Source organism: Pelmatolapia mariae, linkage group LG7 (assembly GCF_036321145.2).
Source record: "Pelmatolapia mariae isolate MD_Pm_ZW linkage group LG7, Pm_UMD_F_2, whole genome shotgun sequence".
Classification (NCBI taxonomy): domain Eukaryota; kingdom Metazoa; phylum Chordata; class Actinopteri; order Cichliformes; family Cichlidae; genus Pelmatolapia; species Pelmatolapia mariae.
The window spans coordinates 13,258,027-13,280,637 of NC_086233.1; the positions used below are offsets into that span (position 1 = coordinate 13,258,027).

Consider the following 22,611-nt stretch of genomic DNA (forward strand, 5'->3'; position numbering starts at 1 on the left):
TCACTTATTACCACAAACTGCTAAAAACATTGTTTGCTACATATTTACATGTTTTTGTTTATCGTGTAAAAGTAGAATGGACTTAAAACTTAAGAGACAGTAAAAGCAAGTTACTGTGAGCAAAAAACATTCAAACTTGGAATTGTGTGTGATTTTGTGCTCAACAGTCTATAGCCACGTAGTAGGACTGATCAAATGGGGCTAAATAAACACATACAATAGAATCTATGAAAGTTCCTTACTTATACCAATATAAACAGTAGCACAGAATACAAGACAGAAATACAATTTGGGGTTTTTGTTGTTGTTGTTTTTTTCTGCTAAAATATGAACAGCTAGGCAGTTGTATCTCTTTCAGTGTAAGTCACTGTAGATTTATCCAGCCGTTAATCCCAGAGTGACTCGATCCAGTCTCAGACAGGCGTACAGTCCTCACACATTTTTATTTCAGGTCCTGCGGTCGTAATCACTGACCATCTTCTTGATATGGTTCAGTTTGGACTTCAGATATTTACACCTGCGCTTCTTCACCTGATAATCTGAAGACTGTGGATAAAAAAGGTGAAGCTTGTAAATTATACATACAGCAGAAGGCACCTATATATCTTACGTCTATCCAACTATTTTCTTTTCCTTATCCAATTCAGGATGGGTATGGGCAGGTGGGGGTGGGGCCTATTCCAGATGTCATAGGGTAGAGGCAGTGTGCACCCTGGACAGATGACCAATCTTACTACTTATTCCTGCGTCTTTAGGGATCTTATAAAGCTTCAAACGACGCGATTTTGATAGTCGACATAATCGTGACTAGTCGACTAATCGTGGCAGCCCTACTATGCATCAGCGCTGAGTTATTACAAGAATGTGTCTACAGCTGATATGGATTCTAACAAGACACCAGCATAATAAATTAATGTCCAGTCACATGTATCACAGTGACAGGACATAAATAAAAAAATAAATGAAAACTGACAAGTATAGGTTAAATATTCCCCACATACCTTTTTCATATTCTTTATCTTGTTGTACTCATCCAAAGCATCCTGTTGAAAGGGCAGACAAACATTTCAAAGTTTAGTCAGATTACTAAAGTCTCACATTTAACTTTCATTGATTGGGTGACAGGTGGTAGAGCGGGCGTCTACCAACTGGAAGGCTCAGCCTCTTGTATCTCCTTCCATGTGTTGAAGCATCCTTGATACTGATACAAAATACTTGCACCCAATGCATTTATCGGAGTGCGAGTGTGTGAATGTTAGATAAAAGTACTGCATGACTGTGTGTGTGTGTGTGTGTGTGTGTGTGTGTGTGTGTGTGTGTGTGTGTGTGTGTGTGTGTGTGTGAGAGTAACACCATGGACATCATGGGTGAATGACACTTGCAGTAGAAAATGCTTTGAGTGCTAAAAACTGAGAAGAATGGTGCTACATAAGTAGCAGTCAATTTATTACTGATTTATTATTTTCCTTCTTTTTTGTTTAGAAAAGCTTTAATTTAGTGAAAAAGCACTTTTTCATCATCGCGCATCCAATATCCAACATTTATCCATCAACATAACTGCAACTTGGGTTTTCAGATTATCAATGTCAGAAATACTAGAAATATTTTAAAATCTCACCAGGTACTGTGGGCTTCCCTCCTCCAGTTCATCCAGCTCTCTGTCCACTGCTGAAAGGCTCTGGTTAATGGCATCAAGCTCTGCCTGCAGATCTTTGTACTCCCGATGGTCGTGGTCAAATTCACGCTTGTAGTCATTGCGTTCTTGCTCATTTGCTATTGGAGGAAATTCACTGGAGGAAGGAAATGAGAAGAAAGAGAAGAAAAAAGAATGAAAATAATGATAATAATATTAGAAGATCATATGTGAAAACATTCTTAAAAAATTAAAAGAAAAAAAGACCGATATATGATAGACTTGACTTGAGGGGTAATAATGTTTCAAAGATGATCAGTTCCAGCGGTCTGGTTATGAGGATTAAAACTTATGTCTTACCTGTCAAAGTCGTTGTCATCCAGCTCGTCTCCAGATGAGTTGTAATCTGTGTCGTAGTCCTGTCCGTCTACGTGGCGAGGCCGACCTGGTCGTCTCGTTCTGGAATATCCGGCTGAACTTGCCACTTCTGAGATACTGCTGTAGGGAGGCCTGCTTTGCAGTGGCAGTTCCTGGACAACAGGCCTGTGTGACAATACAATAATACAATAATTACTTTAAAAATCGATGACAAAGGTTAGTACATTAATAGAAGATTTTGACAATGGAAGATTTTATGTAAGGCGAGTGTCAGGAAACTTCTACTAATGTAGGAGGAAGTAAAACACAGCCATAAATAACCTGCAAATTCATACTGTATGAGACAACCTTTAATAACTTCCTGATTCCTTATAGCTTGGTGTGTTACCACATCAATACCAGGCCAGCACTCACATGTTTTCTTTATATTCTGTATAATAATATAATAATCAGCTCATTCTGCTTAGGTCTGGGTCATGAGAAAAAGTTCCAATCAGTTTCGAGGAGCAAAACAAGGTTGCATAAACAAGGCTCAAGCTGAGTCTGCAATACACTGCAGCAGACCAATGTCATACAGATTGTACTGATAGCACTGTGACCTAGGAGCAGGGCCAGTTTCCCCACAGACATCTACACAACTGGAAATCTTTTGGAGCCAGAGGAATCATAACCGCAGGCCGTTATGAAGAAAGCAGGTTTCCTGCTTTCTTCCTCACTGGCTTCACTTTTCAAACCCAGACATTATGTCCAATTTTTTATATACTCTACGGTTATATGCAGTAACCGCAGTGACTGCTAGCATGGCTGCAAACACATGGATAATTAGACTCAGAATCAGACTTCAGTACTGATTCTGGGAGGAAAACTGATGTGTATCTGTGACATCTCAGTGGTCTTGGGGTGCTGTCCTCAGTCTTACAAAATGAGATTCAGTGTTGAATTAGGATTGAGAAATAAACACCTGCACTTGTATCAGGGCGCATACTCACTGAGGGCTGTAGCTGTATGGTGGTTTGTCATAGTTTGTGCTTTCATCATCCAGATGACTCCTGGAGCTCCTTAGTTTTTCTGGGTAGTCTGAAATGGGAACTTCTCCAGGCGCAGCAGACACATTGTTCACCTTCACAAAAATGTAAACAAATTAGCAACATATTTTTAAATAATATATAAAACCCACATCCAAAACTTTTACTGCACATCAGCAAGTAGCTACTTTCATGCTTGATTTGGCACATTTACGCCAGATGCTTTTCCTGGTGTGACCCCAAAGGGGACTAGTGTCTCTGGCAGGAAAGCAGCAACCTTTCATTTGTCAAGTTAATGTTACAGTGTTACAATGTTACAGTGCCAACATCTAGCCAAAACTCACTGGTCATTTGCAAGTTTGAGCAAAATCATTAACTATTAAACCCCATCACTTTTTCCATTCACCAGCTAGCTTTAGTTTAGCCAACTATTCATTTTCTTCTTTCAGATACTTCCTCTTACCATTTGATATGCATTTTAGTTAGCTAAATCTAACTATATATCACAAATGAGATACACTTTAACTGTCTACATGTACTGTGTGTGCTGCACTCACACTGCCTCAGCACTTTCAGGCAGGTTCCCATAAGCTCCAGTAAAGTAAATACTTTCTAAGAATCAACTTGTTTATGTGGAGTTACGCATGGGCCAACTGATGATTTTTTCTTTCTTTCTTTTTTTTTTAAATACAATTCAAAGTACCAGTAGAACCTGCTTTTCCTGTTCACTACTGTAAAGTGAAGTGTACAGCAAGGACTTGGCTGTGGTGAATATCATCATGACTTTCAAAATGACTCACTGTCTCGTTGCTATTCACTAGGATATATTGCAAAACCCCAATGAAACTCGTTTTACATCATTCATTGTGAAATGTAAATACCTTTGTTTTAATGCTTGAACATAGTAACAATAATAAGCTCTGGTTCATGCTGTGTAAATTCCTTCCTTACTACATGACATGCCAGCATGTGACTAAAGACATGCCAGAGTGAGACTGAAACTGTTATCTGAGAGCACGCCACACCTTGAAACCAAAAATACAGTGCTAGACAGAAAGAGCACATTGGTCCACATTTCACCTTCTCTGCTGATAAACAAGTGACTACCATCAAACTGGTTTTACCAGTCCTCTACTGCTGCATGACATCAGATCACAAAGACAGTTCTGGGCTATAACTTCTCTTCTCAGAAAATGGCAAAAATGCTCCAATCCCCAGCAGTCTTTATCATATGTGTTCATATGTGATACCACAAAACAATTATTGTAAACTAAATGCTTTGGACTGCTGGGTGGAATTAACAGGAAACATAAAGGCCTAACAATGGAATTTAAGAAATTGAACTGATTACTCAATGAAAAATTGGAAAATAATGAAATAAAGGCTTCAAATGCACTGCCCTTGTCAAAAAAAATAGCTGTTTTTATGTCATTGCAAACTAATTGTTGTTTTTTTTTTTATGTCATTGCAATAACAAATGTTTTTGCGAAAATGTATCTTTACAAAAGCCCATATAAAGCTGTCACTCACCCATGCCTCTACATCCTGAGGTGGTGCCAAGTCATCGATGACTTTCACTTTCTTCCACAAAATGTTGCTTTTGCCAAAATTTTGGATTTTCTGCCGCGTCTTCAGTGCAAAGACCAGCATGATAATCAGAGCTGCTGTCACCAGGAAGCCAAACACAACGGCAATGGCCTGGAATGGAAAATAAACCATCATATTAGAAACAGAAAAAAATTAAAGACAGAAATGGACATAAATCAAATCTCTGCCCTCACCTCTTGTGGCTCAAACACACAGTAACGGTAAAGGTATTCATTAACAAATAGTGCTGAGGTCTGCGGTTGTTGGTAGGGAGCACACAATGCAGTAAGGGTGTTGCCTTGAAGAGTTCCATATGACTGTGCCGATGGGTTCACTGCCACCAAGTATACTATGGTGGCTATAAGCATAAACAGGGCTAGGATGGCAGAGATGATCACCACAGCCAGGTAGAACCTCCTGCTCTCTGATAGGCTTTGACGGGATACAATGACGATGAAGACCGTGAGTACGAAGATGAACACAATGGCTGCCATGGCGATCATAAACCCTTTGCCTGAACGTGGTTCAACATAACTGTAACCATATCCTCCATATCCATAGCCACTGCCATAGCCACCGCCAAAGCCGCCGCCATAGCCGCCACCATAGCCGCCACCATAGCCGCCACCATAGCCGCCACCATAGCCGCCGCCAATGCCTCCAAAACCAGACAATGCTCCCTGAGAGTCATAAGCCAGTGTGGAGGCAACACAAGCAAATATAAGCAAGCACAAAAAAGTGCAAATGACAGCCATGATTTTGAGGACGCCTGGTGGAGACGTCAAGCGGTAGAAATGCTGGAACTCATCATCTGGGTAGTAAGAATAGGCAGGCTGCGGAATGATTTTACTGTGTGGGGGGGAGAGACAAAAGAGATAGTGTTTATGGTGTGTATATATATATATATATATATATATATATATACACACACACACACACACACACATATTTATAGTGATAGTTGATCAATAAAGTTCTAGTATGTGCCTGTGACAAGTACATATCTACTACATCTGCTACTGCAATGCAAACCATGGCTGAATTAAAAAATTTAAAAAAAAAACCCAATTTAACAGTAAAATTTCATTTTTTCCACGAGATTATTTAATAACATAAACAACATTTCTACCTAGATTTGTCAAAGTTAATTCGTTTTCATTTTTAATTATATACCTTTTTTATTTGCATGCAAGGTAAATGAAAGCTACAACAAAAATCTTAACAAAACTGATTTCAACCCACATGAAGACAAACTAAAAAAAAATGACAAAGTCAGAAAGAAAAAAGTAATACTCTATACTATTATCTTGAACATTCTGATGAACACTTACAATACAAAACGATCAGCAGTAGAAATATTAATCGAAAGACACTCACTGGTCATTATCTGCCTCGTAAGGAGGAGGGCTTCCTACGGGACTGGAAGACATAACTTCTGATCCACTTGGTGCTGATCTGTAAAAAACAAGAACATTTATGGTTAAAACAGATCTCATTTAGGGTTCATAAGTGTTGTCATAGCTATTAAGTATCATCATTGTTAAATGGTGATAACTGAAGTCTTCCTAAGGTCCATGGACTGCTGACTTTATTATGACATTCACCAAGAAAAAAAAGGCAGCATTTCAACTAAAAAGTGGAACCGAACATTTCTTTTATTTACAATTATTGACTCTATTAATTACTCTGCTGCAAACATCAGACCTACATAGTAAGATATTTGTAAGACATTTTCAGAGACTTATTCCCCACAGCATAACCGTGCTAGTATGCAGCGACAAAAACCCAAGATTACAATTTCTAGCATGACAAACCACCTAGCAATTTTGCTTCATAGAAGGGATCTTGTTAATAGGATAATTGATTTGAGGAGTATCCAACGACACACTTATCTTTAGATCGTTATTTTAAAATGAAAGAAGCCTCTGCTGATAGTCCCACAATTTCAAATCGATACACTAACCTGCTACTTTGTAAGAGTCCTCAGCTGAAACAGCTCAAGTGAAACTGCGGCTTCCGATAAAAACATCCTGACCACACCTAGACAGGTTCGTCTCTCGCTCGGTAACAGCACGCCCCGCCTCACAGATGTCACATTACGGAAGTCAGCCTTTTCCCTCTGAATTAAAAAACAAAACGTTTCTATAAATACTTTTTTAAAGTTGGTTGTGCATGTCTCTTACAAATGTTAAACCAATGTATTTTAACAAACGTGTACAACAACTTACGTGCAAACCTATTTCGCCTGGCAAAGAAGGAAACTAATATGAGTGACATTAAAAAGAAGTTCGCCAATCTTTGAGTGTCACTCCAACAAACGTATCCCTCGTACACAAGTAAGCAAGAGAAGACTAATTAACACGAACTGAATAAAATGACAAGAAACAAGTTTGAATGTATTCTGAGCTTTGATTTTCTGTTAACGTTCGCACATAACCCAGTGCAAAATGTTTTTAATAATGGTAAATGGACTGGTTCTTATATAGCGCTTTTCTACTCAAAACACTTAACACAACTTTCCTCATTCACATCAGAGCTTTTGTCATTCTGACAGTTACATACATGGATGCACCTTGTCTATGGATATTTGGCATGCAGAGAGGAGGAGATGGGATCGAACCACCTACATTCTCATTGGTAGGTGACCAGATGTTGATCTACCTAATTGGTTAAACATTTAACTTTAGAGTCAGGATTTTCATGTTATGATTAAGTCCAGATTTGCATCAACTAATATTTTTACAATTAATTAAAGAATTGTCTTATTTTTGTCTATAAAATGTTTTTTTAAGTTAATACTACATCTAAAGCAAGAGCTTCTTTAATATTTAAATATTAAAAAAAAAAAAAAAAAAAAAAAAAAAAAGGTATTTCAATGGACTCATTTGCACTATAAAAGTCCAAAAGCCAGAAAAAGTATTACTGGGAAAGCAACTCAAAAGATAAAATTTGTTTAATCAGTTGATTGCTCAGTCACTTCTTTCATCTCTCATCCAGCCTTTTGTTTTCTTTGGTGTTCTGGCCCATCAATATTTTATTACTTTTTGCCACAAAGCAAAATGGCTGGCTGCTGATTAACAAAGAATATAACTACACCATTGTCCAATAAGCAGAACTGTATTTGGAGAACAGAAAGCATGAAATTATGAAAAATTATGCACATTTACAGCAATAAAGAGAAAATAAACTTGGAAAATATTTTCTGTTCAGTGAAAAGGTTCACAGTGTTATAAAGTAAATAAATTGAGATTTTTAGGCAGTTACGTGACTATAATGTACAAAATGTTTTTTTTTCACTCAAAGTCTGTGCAAGTTGCATCCAAAGTACACATAGCAAACAGCTACAATTCTACCAGGTGACATCCTTATTTTCAGATTCAGACACCGCAACATAAAAATGTATCCTAATGTAATGTATCCTAATTTCCCCTTGGGGATAAATAAAGACTCTCTGATTCTGAAAATGTGCACTTAAAAGAGCTATATAAACAGTGGTTTTCATGAGGTTAAAAGTAAGAAAAAACAAATTACACAGACAACTGACAAAAAAAACAACGGATTAAACCCTGACAGAAATAATGCAGCATTATCAATAATTATACACAGACATTCACTTGAAACTATTGTCAGATATGAAATTAAATGGACAGCCTCAGCTACATTTTTTAGTCACAGCATCACACACACATATTATGTGTATTTATTCATTTTAAATTTTAATTTTTTGGTTTGCATTCAATCAAATTATAAAGCTACAGCAAAGTGACAGCCAGCTTAAAGGGTGGTACATAGACAGAACTGTGGTCTGGCTGGGGAGAGGGGTATTTGGGTTTTTTATTAAAGTCAGGGATTTATTAAAGTTAGCCGTGCTATTTATCCTAGTTCCTTAATATCCAGCTAAGCTAATCACCCAAATTTAAGAGTGTAGCCTAGGGAGTGGTGAGCACTCATATAGCAATGTGAGACTAATTGGCATGGGTGATGAAGATTGCTGGCAGTCACTGTGAAATCAACTGCTAAAGAATTATTCACTAAGGCCTAAAGACATGTTAATGACACACTGTCAACCTCTATTCACTAGGGAAAAGTGTACACTCTTAACCGGTTGGAAAGTAGTTGCTAGAAATTGCTGACAATTGTTAGCATGACATTGGTTGCATAAGGGTATATGGTGCAGCACCGGAAAACTTGCAATTGCTTCAGTTGCTAGCATTGATCTAAGTGTGCTAGTAGTTTACATTGAAGACGCTAACTTGTCTGCAATCGCTCACAAAACTACTCACTAAGCAGTAGCAAACCAGAAATGTAGACAATTCACCTTCAAAGTATAAATTGCAGATTTTGAAATGTGTTGGTTGTAGAAGTCAGGGACAACTTTCACTCTGAGAGCAAACATTCTCCATTTCCAGTTTGCATCACATTTTTTTACTATAGCTCAGCAAATTGCAAGTCTGTATCATCCACGCAAACCCACCCCTCAAAAAACAAGCTAACATACATATATATATATCTATATATATCTATCTATCGATATATATATATCTATATATATCGATATAGATATATATAGATATCTCTATCTCTATCTCTATATATCTATCTATCTATATATCTATCTATATATATCTATATATCTATATCTATATATCTATATATATCTATATCTATCTATATCTATATCTATCTATATCTATCTATATCTATATCTATCTATATCTATATCTATATCTATCTATATCTATCTATATCTATATCTATATATATATATATATCTATATATATATATCTATATCTATATATCTATATATATATCTATATCTATATATATATCTATATATATATATCTATATATATATATATATATATATATATATATATATATATATATCTATATATATATCTATATATATATCTATATCTATATATATATATCTATATATATATATAGATATATATATATACACACACACATATTGTGCTATTTCTTACTTTGTGTATTGTCTGTCTTTTTTACTGTTTGTACTGGAGCACTGTAACCAAAATAATTTCCCCTAGGGATCAATAAAGTATTCTGATTCTGATTAGTGACACCTAGCAACAGCCAGTAACTTCCAGCAAACCAGTTGCTAACTGGTTAGGGAATACACTTTTTTTTTTTGGTGACCGGACTCTGGGCCGCGTGACCAAGGATTTAGGTAACTGAATACACCAGTGAGATAACATTTTAATCTAACTCCCCCTTACAAAATGAAATAAGGTATTCCTGTTAAAGATGAAACATTGTGGTCATTTGCTTTGGACTTTAAAGCTTTAAGAAACCACACATTCAAAAGAGAAACTGTTGACAGATGTTTTTTTCTTCCAGTTATTGTCGCTGAACAGATTTCAAAAGGCGGGGAAAACTTGATAAGCTCATGGTTTTGACTGTATTCAACATCAACTTGCAACATCAAGTGCTCATTTTCAGCACTGGTGATGTAGAGATGGTGACTGCAGTTCAGTATTTGTGCTGCAGTACAGGAATTTCTCAGAGGTTTTCAGCTGTAGCCGTCATTCCATTCCATGACTTTATCATATTCTTGGATCTTCTGTTTGATGTGTGATAGCTTGTTCTTCAGATACTCACAACGCTCTTTTTTTTCTAGGAAAGTGGGATCCTGTAAAGGTAAGGCAGAAACAGCAATCAGATTATAGTCTACTGTTCTTTAACCACCAAAAGACAAAGCCAAATGATAAACTCCTAAATCTGACATTGCTGTCCATCAAAAACATTGTGCAACACTGTTGCAATAGGCAAATGTTGCTTCATTACAACACTGTGGTTTTCGATGACTCCATAGATAGTCCTGCTATCCCAAATACTCAACACAACAATAACTACATTCTAAAATTACACAATATCCGTGGAGATTAGTAGACCTTTTCATAACAGACCTCTTGACTTATAAATGCAAAAAAAAGCACATGTGGAATTAATGATGGCTGAAGTTACAATATACTATGTCAGTGGATCATCTCCCAAAAGGAATCAGGGCAGCATTAACACCTGATACATTACAGCAGAGACAGCAAAATCTTTTTGATTTTGATTATAAATTTGACAGGTTATCATATCCCAGTGAACATTGAAACTAAAGTTAATTCAGCTTCAAAAAAACTGAACAAAAAAATTAGTTGCAGAGGGTCACTTTTTGAAGGAATGATAAGAATCCTGTGCTTTTCCTGCAAACCCTTAAAAAAGTTCTTCTGTCTACAGCTTTTGGCTCACTTTTGTTTCTCTGGACTTTTTTCCAGCTGTATTTGACATAGAAAGAGCTTCCAGTTTTTTTCCGAGGTATATGCACAGGACCTTTGTCGACCTTTAGCCCTTCAAAGCTCCGTTAAACCTGATCATTTATGGAGCAATAAAAAAATATGGAAGAGCAATAAAAGATATGTCTGTAAAAATTACACCATGTTTAATCAATAAAGGCTTTATAAAAGGTATAAAAAAAATTACCCAGCATAAAAAAGTATCAGAGGGCTGTGGACCTGAGAACATTTCCATTCAGTTTAATTAAACTTTATTTATATAGCACCTAATCAAGAAAAGTCACCTCAAGGTGTTTCATAAAAACCCTACAATGTAAGAGTGAAAACCCTTGAGAAAACAAAAAAAAGCACATAGCAGCAGTGGGAAGGAAAGATTGTCTACATGTTGCAACTGTTTACTGTCACCAGGAGGCAGTGTCACAAACAAACTGTCTTTGTCATGCAATCCTTGTTGATGATCTGTGATGTTTTCTTTGGGGTTTTTTTTTTTTGCTCCTCCCTTGTTTATGGTTAATGTTGCTGTTGCACAGTTTCCTGTTCTGGCCAAATGGCCAATCTGCACACTTTCAAAGAAAGGAAAAGCGTTTTATGGTAATTAAATTTTTATGGAAAGTTTCGGGTCACTATCCTGCTAAAAGACCCATCTATGACTATGGTTCTCATCCATTTTAAAGCACATAGCTGCTCCCCATGTAAGTTAAGCCATCACCATTAGCAGAAAGTGGACAGGTGTGCTATCTACACATGATGAGTTCAGATCAGGAATATCTTTAAATGACTGACTGACTGTAATCAATGCGAAAGAGGGACACTATTAATATGTGAGCGCCAAAATTTTGGCTGGATTGTAGGAGATTCAATATTTAGTTCACTCAGTGACAAGGAAATCAATTTGTAACTTCTGTAATGTGTTTTTATGGAATTTTTTGGTCGACAATCTGTCTCTTCTCCATTAAAATGAAATTAAGAAGAAGTAGAGACTGTTTATACTTTTGTAAGTGAAGAAAATCACAAATTTAGTAGGGAAATAATTACTTCCCCCATTGTATAAAACCATAACAAGACAATAAGCTCACATTTTTCTTCCTCTGGTACTCCTGGAGGATTCTGTTAATGCGATCCACCTCCTACAAGAACAGAAAGAGAGGCATAGTTAACTCAAACACTGAAACTCAGTATGAAAATGAGTTGCAGTGACGCAGTACCAGCAGCTTTCTGATGAGAGTGAGGAATTTCAGGGTGGAGGGGAAATGCAGAGGGAACAGGAAGTCCAAACAGGGGAAGTTACGGGATGAGGAAATGAGGTACAATTTCAAAACAAAAAGACAGAGTGTAATATTCCAAACATGCAATCAAAATGCATCCTTATTCCATTTAGTTTCATTTGATTCCTGAGTGGGTTTGCTTGTTTTAGTTTAGCTTTTATAGTTTAAAATGTTTAATTTTAGTTTCATTTTATTAGTTTCAGTGTAACCTATTAGTGCCTTTTATTTTTAAAATAATTACTGTATTTATGCCAAATTCAACAGGCAAAATTTAAGGGAGTCAATGTAGATATAACAGTACAAACAGAACTTTTTGACGGTGGCTAACTCAGTCTTGTAGACATCTAAACACATCCAAAAAGACCTCATTGGGTAGTTTAAGCTTAATGTGAAGCTGCGCTAAGCAAAGCAACATCAGATCTTGTTAAATTAAATTTAAGAGGTGTATATAAGCAATCACCATCTGGTTGGTAGGGTGCTGAGGTAAACTGCCCATCATAGCGTCCATCTCATTAAACTTCTTGAGGGTTGCCTGCACCTCTGAGTGGAGCTCTTTGTACTCTGCGTACTGGTCGTTAAACACGGCCCGGTACTGGTCCCGCTCCTCATCTGACCGGATCACTGGGTACTTACTGTAGGAAACAGGAATACAAAGAGCACAGTTTTAATGTCACAAGATGTTTTATCTTTTCCTAACCATATTTAAGTTATACATGGCGATAGTGGAGATAAAGATCCAATATGCTATCAAGGTTGTGTTTACTATTTATAGTGTTTTACTATTTATTTATTTCATTAAATGAAATAAGTATTTTTTTTTGTCTGAAATATGAGAAAGATTTAAAGTTTCATAAGTGTTTAAAAAATGGTAAATAGTTAGACAAATTAGAAAAGCTTTTAATGTGATTTACAAACTGGTGCATTCCCAACACAAATGAAAACAGCTAAAGTAATACCACTGTTTAAAAATGGAGATAGACACCAATTCACAAATTACAGGCCTGTTTCTCTACTTTCACAATTTTCAAAAATACTGGAAAAAGTTTTCATTAATAGACTTGACAAATTTATAGATAAACATAAAATAATAACGGACAGACAGTATGGTTTCAGACCAAATAGATCAACATCTATGGCATTAATGGAACTAATTGAAAATATCACCAACAATATAGATCAAAGACAATGCACAGTTGGTGTTTTCATTGACCTAAAAAAAGCCTTTGACACAATTAATCATGAAATATTACTTGATAAACTGGAGTACTATGGCATTAGAGGAGTGGTACTAGAGTGGGTAAGGAGTTACTTGAGAGACAGGCAACAATTTGTGAAGATTGGTGAATATCAATCAGAGTGCCTGGACATTGTTTGTGGAGTTCCACAGGGGTCAGTATTGGGACCAAAGCTGTTTATCCTGTACATCAATGATATATGTAAAACATCTGATATATTACAGTTTATTTTATTTGCAGATGACACAAATATTTTTTGTGCTGGAGAGAATTCACAGCAGCTTTTGGAAATTGTCACACAAGAAATGATTAAACTGAAAACATGGTTTGACAGAAACAAGTTATCACTAAATTTGAAAAAAACTACATTTATGTTATTTGGAAATTGTAAAAAAGATGCTGGAACAAAATTGTTAATAAATAATGTTGAAGTAGAGCAAGTTTCTCATACAAAATTTCTGGGTGTGATAATAGATAACAAAATCTGCTGGAAACCTCACATAAAGCATATACAAGCTAAACTGTCAAGAAGCATCTCTGTACTGAGTAAAGCTAAACATTTTTTGCCTTCCAAATCACTCCGGGTACTTTACTGTTCACTTATATTGCCATATTTGGAATACTGTGTGGAAATCTGGGGAAATACATACAAAACTTCACTTCAACCATTATGTAAAATTCAGAAAAAAGCAATCAGGATGATTACTAAAGCAGGATTTAGAGACCACACTAACATCATGTTCTTGAAATTAAAAATTCTGAAGTTTATGGATCTTATAAAATATAAAACTGCAAAAATTATGTACAAAGCCAGATACAATATGTTACCAGGAAATGTACAGAGGATGTTTGTTGACAGAGAAGGGGACTATGAATTGAGGGGAAAATTAAATCTGAAGACTCTTAAAGCACGGACAAAGGTTAAAACCTTTTGTCTTACTATTTGTGTGACCTACAGCAATGTTCAGGCATTAGTCAGTTCATAAAGATGTTTCGAAAACTACTTTTGGAAGAATATGAAACTGATAAAGTTGATCACCCATTGTATATATAACTATGCTAAATTGTATCTAAATTATATCTATCACTGTAGCTATGTTTACACATGTCGTCCTTGTTTATTGTGTGGGGTAAGTGATGATGGGAATTAGGGGTAACAATGAATGGTGGGATTCAATAGAATGTTGAGCATGGGGTAGGGATTAATAAGTATGTTATACTTCTTCCTACTCCATTTCAGACTTAATAATTGTCATTTCATGTCATTTAGACTCTGTTTTATTTTATTTGTTTGTTTTTTTTTGTTTTGTTTTTTTTATCTGAGCACATACGTGTGTGTATTTACATATATATTCGTATTTGTAAATGCAAGTATGTGTACTTGTGTATATATTGTTTTTTTTTCTGTATATGTCTGAAATAAAGATACAATAAATAAATAATTTATTTTCATGGAGTTTTAATTGCCTTGTACATATATGTAAGTGTATGTGTGTATATTGCTTTATCAGTTTTCTTTGTATTTACAAATGTGTTCTGAGTAAACAGCTGTATTTAATGCACGCTGTGAAAGGAAAAACTTCAGTGTTAATCAAAAATTGCTGTTCGGTTGCTGGAGGACAAGATGCGGTGGACAAACTGATATTCATCTACTACTGAAACACCTATATTACAAATAATACACTTCATGGTAACTGACAAAATGATTGCCAGTTTATATTAAAACCATTTGCTAGTGTTTCAGTGTGTTTGACTTTGTAAAAGCAAAATCAGTGCAAACAAAAAAGAAAACTCACAGAAAACATTTACTATTAGAAAAGCATTATACATGCTTCCCCTAGGCAGTATCATTAGAAGACATAGCATACATTTTCACTGCTATGCAGATGACACCCAGCTCTTTCTATCCATGAAGCCAGATAACACACACCAATCAGTTAAACTGCAGGAATGTCTTAAAGACATAAAGACCTGGATGGCCGCTTACTTTCTGCTTCTTAATTCAAATAAAACTGAGCTTATTGTACTCAGCCCTGAAAATCTTAGAAATATGGTATCTAACCAGATTCTTACTCTGGATGGCATTACCTTGGCCTCCAGTAATGCTGTGAGGAACCTTGGAGTCATTTTTGACCAAGACATGTCCTTCAACGTACATATTAAACAAATATGTAAGACTGCTTTCTTCCATTTGCGCAACATCTCTAAAGTTAGAAATATCCTGTCTCAGAGTGACGCTGAAAAACTAGTTCATGCATTTATTACTTCCAGGCTGGACTACTGTAATTCATTTTTATCAGGATGTCCTAAAAACTCACTAAAAAGCCTTCAGTTAATCCAAAATGCTGCAGCAAGAGTACTGACAGGGACTAGAAAAAGAGAGCAGATTTCTCCTGTATTGGCTTCCCTTCATTGGCTTCCTGTTAAATCCAGAATTGAATTCAAAATCCTGCTCCTCACATACAAGGTCTTAAATAATCAGGCCCCATCTTATCTTAATGACCTTGTAGTACCATATCACCCTATTAGAGCACTTCGCTCTCGCACTGCAGGCTTACTTGTTGTTCCTAGAGTATTTAAAAGTAGAATGGGAGGGAGAGCCTTCAGTTTTCAGGCCCCTCTTCTGTGGAACCAGCTTCCAGTTTGGATTCGGGAGACAGACACTATCTCTACTTTTAAGATTAGGCTTAAAACTTTCCTTTTTGCTAAAGCATATAGTTAGGGCTGGACCAGGTGACCCTGAATCCTCCCTTAGTTATGCTGCGATAGACGTAGGCTGCCGGGGATTCCCATGATGCATTGAGTTTTTCCTTTCCAGTCACCTTTCTCACTCACTATGTGTTAATAGACCTCTCTGCATTGAATCATATCTGTTATTAATCTCTGTCTCTCTTCCACATCATGTCTTTATCCTGTTTCCCTTCTCTCACCCTAATCGGTCGCAGCAGATGGTCGCCCCTCCCTGAGCCTGGTTCTGTCGGAGGTTTCTTCCTGTTAAAAGGGAGTTTTTCCTTCCCACTGTCGCCAAAGTGCTTGCTCATAGGGGGTCATATGATTGTTGGGTTTTTCTCTGTATCTACTGTACAATATAAAGCGCCTTGAGGCGACTTTTGTTGTGATTTGGCGCTATATAAATAAAATTGAATTGAATTGAATAGATATGTTTATGTTTAAGTGTGTGCAGGTGTGATTTTCCCTCGTCTTCTGTGATGTCTAACTGAGCCTTTTTATTTAACATTTTTAGTTGAAAGGAACAACTGCAGAATGACTGTGTACTGTATCTACTTTTGTCTGACTCTCTTGACTTTTTTTTCTATTTTCTAGGTAACACTTACGCAATGTAGTCTGGCACTATAACAGGTTTAGGAATGTGCCCTGAAGGTATAGCTCCCTGCAAAACCTTTGCAGGAACTGCTTTTGGTGCAGTATGGATGGGAACCACTGAAGAGCCCTGGACCTTTTCTGGAATTCTGGGAGCAGGAGCAGAATCTGTTACCATCTGCAGAGACACAGCAACATGTTTACTGGATTACTGTAATACTTACAGAGAAATCATCAAACAAGCTTTTATTCTTTCTGCATTCCATCTTTAATGTGTGAAGTCTTTTCTTACAGAATCCTTACCAATGACTGCACAGCTCGTATGTTTGATGGCTGCATCTGCACATGTAAAATATATAAAAATATAATTCATTAACATGTGATTTATATTTTTTACATCTATATGTTTTACTTTTGAGCTGCCATTAAACCCTACAATAACAATAGGAGTTTGTAAATTTTGTTTTTGCTCTGTTATTTTTAAAATGTTGTCTTGTGTGCCTACTGAGTTCATATGTCTTGAATTGACGCCAAATATGTTTATTTTATTTTTATATAAACCCCTCAAATGGACCACAAGCCCACTGGCTTAGTGTGAAAAGCAGGACTATAGATCCAGCACACATGTATTTAACCCTCATTCAGGGTTTTGCAAGCAAGGATACTAAAGCTACAATTATAAGCTAGCTAATCTGTACTATTAACCAACTGTTGCCATTAGCCATTACAAAAATACCATAAAGAAACAGGGCAGGACTGGCAGACCCCACCCACTCACTCACTCCCCTGGAGCTTGTGCGCAAATTATGTGGTTTGTTGTTGCAGTGCAGTCTGCGTCTGCATATGTGGACATGTTTGAGACTGTTTTTAAGTTATCGAAGTGAAGAAGAACTCTTGACTGAATGTAAGGAATCCCTAGACCCAATTTCATAAACAGAGCAAACCTAAACAAAACAAGCTTACCTCCTGGCCGTACCTCTCCCGGTATTTACGTGCAGCTTCGTGTCTCCACAGCTTGAGGCACACAATGGCTCCAATCAGATACACAAGCATTGTGACAAAGAGGAAGATAATGGCAGCAATCTGGCCTGCTTCCGTTCTGCAGAACGCTCCGTTAATACCATTGTTAAACACTGGGTAGGAGCAGAGACCTCCACGATTTGTGTCTCGAACATAGACAATGCCTGGAGAATAAAAATATTCTATTATATATGCAGTTCAAAAACTGATTTAAAAAGAGACTGAATATTTAATTCATTTTAATTTTAAAATCATTACATTATACCACCAGACAAAGTTATGCACTGGAATTACCTCAGTTTTACCTGAATCTATTTTTTTTACTTGATACTTCAATCCCTGCAATACTGTATTTCTAAGCACAGCAAATTAATCAGAGTTGTAGTTAATATTAACATATCTGACTTTTTATATTTGCAATTCAGTGTCTGGTTCTATAGAGGGTATGAGAAGTATATGACATGACCCAGAACCCCAAATCACAGCCTTTATAGCCGTAGATAAAATGGTGTGCTTCTCTTTCCTTTGTCAATTTTCACACACCCTTGGGTTAGTGATTAACTCAGACTGGCTCCACATATATATTGAGAACCAAGTTGTCATTAACCCAAGTATACCTAATAGCTTCACTTCAACCTTGCTACAATGGCAAAATAGTGGAACTGAAAATTGTTTTCTCTTTTACATTTTTAACTGCATTCCACCAATAACTGGGTTTGAAATACAGGACTTGCCTGTTAATGAGTTTTCTATCATGCATCATAACCTCTTAAGCTTTAATTAAGAGGGAGTACTGTGCCAATTTCTAGCTTGATATTGTTTATTTCTGGACTCTATTAAAGAAGATTTCCATGATTCACAGTTTAAAATAATCATTCATACTGGGCCATGGTGCATTTCTCAGTTCACTGTCTGCACAAAACAAGATGTTTTAGGTCCCCTGAACAACTTTCATATACTGTATATAAAAGATGAATGTAGGCATTGAAAAGTGACCCACTGACTTCTGGACTATGCACTTTGAAATTAATGCATAATTTTTAAGTCCTTAGTTGTCTAAGGAGTCTTGGAAAACTTGGTTAGCAAGCCACAGAACACACTGTAAAGAGTTCAACTTTCTTCTAATTTCAAGAGCATACAGCTGTCTGGGTAAAAATCCAAGTAACTACACCTATAATTGCTTTAACAAAATTTATCTGGTTGAGTAAAAACAAACAAAACAGTAAAATTCTAAGATTTTAGCACGGCAGTCTATGGTGATGTCTGGGTACTTTCTATAACCCTTGCTGTAAAGTGTTCAATGAAATTACATTGATGGTGTCTACCACGCTGAAAAAAACGATTTAAAAATATTCTTTTAAACAACAGATTCTCTGAATAATCCACTGAACTGTCTTCACTGACAAGATGCAGCTATGTTTCCTACCTGCTGCCATATACAGCAATGCCAAGGCCAAGTTTATGATAAACTCAGTCAAAGGCCACCAGGAGGAGTCCAGCAGGATGGTGCGGTAGTACATGGTCATCCCGAGCACTAACATGATCACAGTTACCACCCATGCCAGCCCTGCCACTACCAACACAAAAGGGGTTTTGGGGCCTGTGTAGTAGGAGGTCCCGTCTATGCTGCCACCATAGTAACCTGCTCCATAAGCTCCACCAGGAGACGAATATCCAAACATGTTGAACCACTCATTGTCTTTGTGGATATAAGCACAGACACAGGCAAATACACCTGCTCCCAGCAGCAGCTCCACACAGCCCAGAATCCTCAGCAGTCCAGCCCAGGACTTCATATAGGCATAGCGCTGATGGTACTCCTGCACTCGCTCACTGTAGGTCAGACCTGTATGGTAGGTGTGGCCAGACAGAGAGTCATGGCCATCCCTTGCTTCCAGAAGCTCTTTGCGTGAATTGTAGCTGCCGCCTGATCCGCCATATTTATCTCGGAATGACGCAGGAAGAGAGGGGGAGTGTGGGGGGGAGCAGCGAACTCCGTCTGTTGTGCTGTTGTTATTGCTTGACGACGTAGGCATGGACCACGTCTTTTTACTACTGCGATTGCTTCCTCTGAAGAAGTTCTTCCATGAGTTGGGGATAAAGCGGTGGACTGGTTTGATGTCAATGGCAGGATCAGGCTCTGGATCAGCGTTGTCTTCACTTCCACTGGGGTCAAACTCAGGGCCAACAGGAGGCTGAGCAGGCAAAGGCGGAGGTGGAAGAGGGTCGGTGCTCTGAGCAAGATGAGGAGCTCTCTGCTCTCTCAGGGGCTGTAGATCATAGGAGTCTGATCGGGGTAAAGAGCTGGGTACCTGGTCATAGTGGGGCGCCTGGCGGACACGCTCAGTGCGTCCATAAGAGCCTCCTCCATAGGACATGAGGATGGTGATGGTCCCTAAACGCACAGACATGTTTATAAGTTATTATAACTAAGTATTTGGTGTACTGTGAGATATATATATATATACACACGTACATACATACACACACACACATACACATATATATATATATATATATATATATATATATATATATATATATATATATATATATATATATATATATGTGTGTGTGTGTGTGTGTGTGTGTGTGTGTATACATACATACATATATTAGGGGTGCAACGATACACAAAATTCACGGTTCGGTTCGATACTTTGGTGTCACGGTTCGATATTTTTTCGATACAAAAAAATGTTCATGCCTTTTTAATTTGTCATTTATTAAAATTATAAATATATATTTTAACTCAAAAGTACAGTTTTTAAATTTAATGTTGCTGAAACAACAAAATAATTAAAAAAATAAATCTATCTGATCGAGAAATCACTCATCTTTGGAAAAAGAGTTTATTACAGAGAAATGGCTCTTTCCAAAATAAAAGCTATACTATACGCTTCTTCTGGGCTATATTCTCAGCAGCATATTAAACATATCAGGTCCCCATAAGGAGAATCACGTGCTAAGGGCTGTCTAAATGACTCGGGTAAAGTTTGTAGCATTGATGATGATGATCTCATAAATGATACTCAAGCCCAACACTCACGAGGAGGAAAAAGTACACCAAACTAAAAAAGATAAGCCCCAGAGTACCAGATGTCACCAGCGAAAACCCTCTTCATACAAAAAGCCCTTGTGATTGAAGATGTTATCCAAGCCTCCTCCATGCAAGCTGAATAAAGACTGTATTTTTGTGCTGCAAACAAGTATGGAGCATGAATTCCCCTGTTGCCTCAATAAGCTATTCAGGAATGCTTTACTTACTGCAAGCTGCTGCTGCAGACAGCACAAAAATACATTCTTACTAACTAATGAGCCTTTGAAAGACAGTTTCTTGTGGCAGATTTGATCTTGAGAGGTTAAAAAAAGTATGCTTGAATACCTCGTTTACACGCAGTCACTCAACACGACTTACATTGGCTTGCAGGTCAGAATGCAAACCTTGTATGACTATACAGTGTACAGATGAATCACCTGTAGAGACAGACAAGGGAAGATATGAAGATGAGTTGTAAACTCCATGCTTTGATCAACTGTCTTATCATTTAATGCATTGTACTTAGGCTGAAGCTAAACTGGCGAAAGCTGGTAATGTTTCTCACACAAGCACATTAACCTTACCTTAGTTTGAAAGTTCAGTCTCTGCTAACCAGCTACCTCTGTTCCCTCTCGCCTCTCCAGCCAAAACTAAGGCTACGTTCACACTGCAGGTCTTAATGCTCAATTCCGATTTTTTGATCAAATCCGATTTTTTTGTCTGCTTGTTGACACTACAAATAAAATGCGACAGCAAACGCGCTCTAGTGTGAACCCTCAAAGCGGCCCGCATGCGCAAAAGAAGACGTCACACACAACGCGCTCTGTTTAGACCCAGAGCAAACAATATTGTTTGACTGATGGCCCTTAATATAAAGACTTCGGACTTTACGTTTCCCAATTTTTGCTTTAAGTTATTTTGTTATTTATATAATATTGTAAATAACCTAATAATTATCCTTATTGCTGTTTTAGAGAGGAGCGGTGCTTCAAAGGATAGTTGCAGATTTCTGTCAGAATCTGCAGATTATACAGTACAAATAAAATGTTCACGTTGTCTTCCCAACAGTTTCACTAACATCTACACTGGATGGCCAGGAAGCGTTCACGATGTCTTCTCGGGCGCTTCTCCGGCGCTGATAATTGGCGTCTGTCTTGTGTCAGTGACGTAAAAGACGGATTTAATGCGACATGAACATTCAAACAGCAGTCGCTTTCTAAAACATCGGATATGTATCGGATTCAGTACCACATACGAAAGTGACCCAGATCGGATTTGAAAATATCGGATTTGTGCCGTTCACACTGTCATACCATGATCGGATATGGGTCGCATAGGGTCAAAAAAATCGGATTTGATGCGCTTTCGCCTGCAGTGTGAACGTAGCCTAACATAAATTGAGTTGCCAGTCAGTGAGTGCCTTCCACCTGACCCTCTCAGAATCGGCTGTTTTTTGTATGACCTAATTATGCTTAATGAAGCTATCAAACAATCAAAATTTTACTGTTATACTATGAGAACTATCCAAGGTACAGGACCTTAAAGTACACTGGGGTGGACATAGCTCTAGAGTTGTCACATCAGTAGAATTTCAAACTCTATACCCATACCCAGAATATTACTTGTTATTCGATACCATTTTCAATATCACTGGGAAGATGTTGGCCCCGCCCTGCAACAACAGAAGTAATGGGGAAGAAGTCACATTAACTAGTTAATGTTCAACTAATTTCACCATTGTGACAAAGTATAATGAAAAAGATGTAAAATAAAAAGTGTAACAGGTCCACTTTAA

The 22,611-nt window shown here is 37.1% G+C and overlaps 1 protein-coding gene across 1 annotated transcript; it reads right to left on the reverse strand.

The window, feature by feature from the left end:
• Window positions 1–447: 447 nt before the first annotated feature.
• Window positions 448–22,398, reverse strand: marveld2a (MARVEL domain containing 2a). The gene is made up of 17 exons (XM_065471471.1): window positions 21,195–22,398; window positions 19,203–20,171; window positions 17,720–17,940; window positions 17,060–17,095; window positions 16,771–16,934; window positions 12,661–12,832; window positions 12,012–12,062; window positions 10,172–10,280; window positions 6,309–6,327; window positions 6,001–6,078; window positions 4,818–5,472; window positions 4,567–4,734; window positions 3,001–3,131; window positions 1,994–2,176; window positions 1,619–1,790; window positions 1,002–1,043; window positions 448–546 (listed from the first exon to the last, which is right to left on the reverse strand). The coding sequence occupies exons 2-17, from the start codon at window positions 20,152–20,154 to the stop codon at window positions 448–450; spliced, it is 3,252 nt and encodes a 1,083-aa protein (XP_065327543.1). The 5' UTR covers window positions 20,155–20,171; window positions 21,195–22,398.
• Window positions 22,399–22,611: the final 213 nt, after the last annotated feature.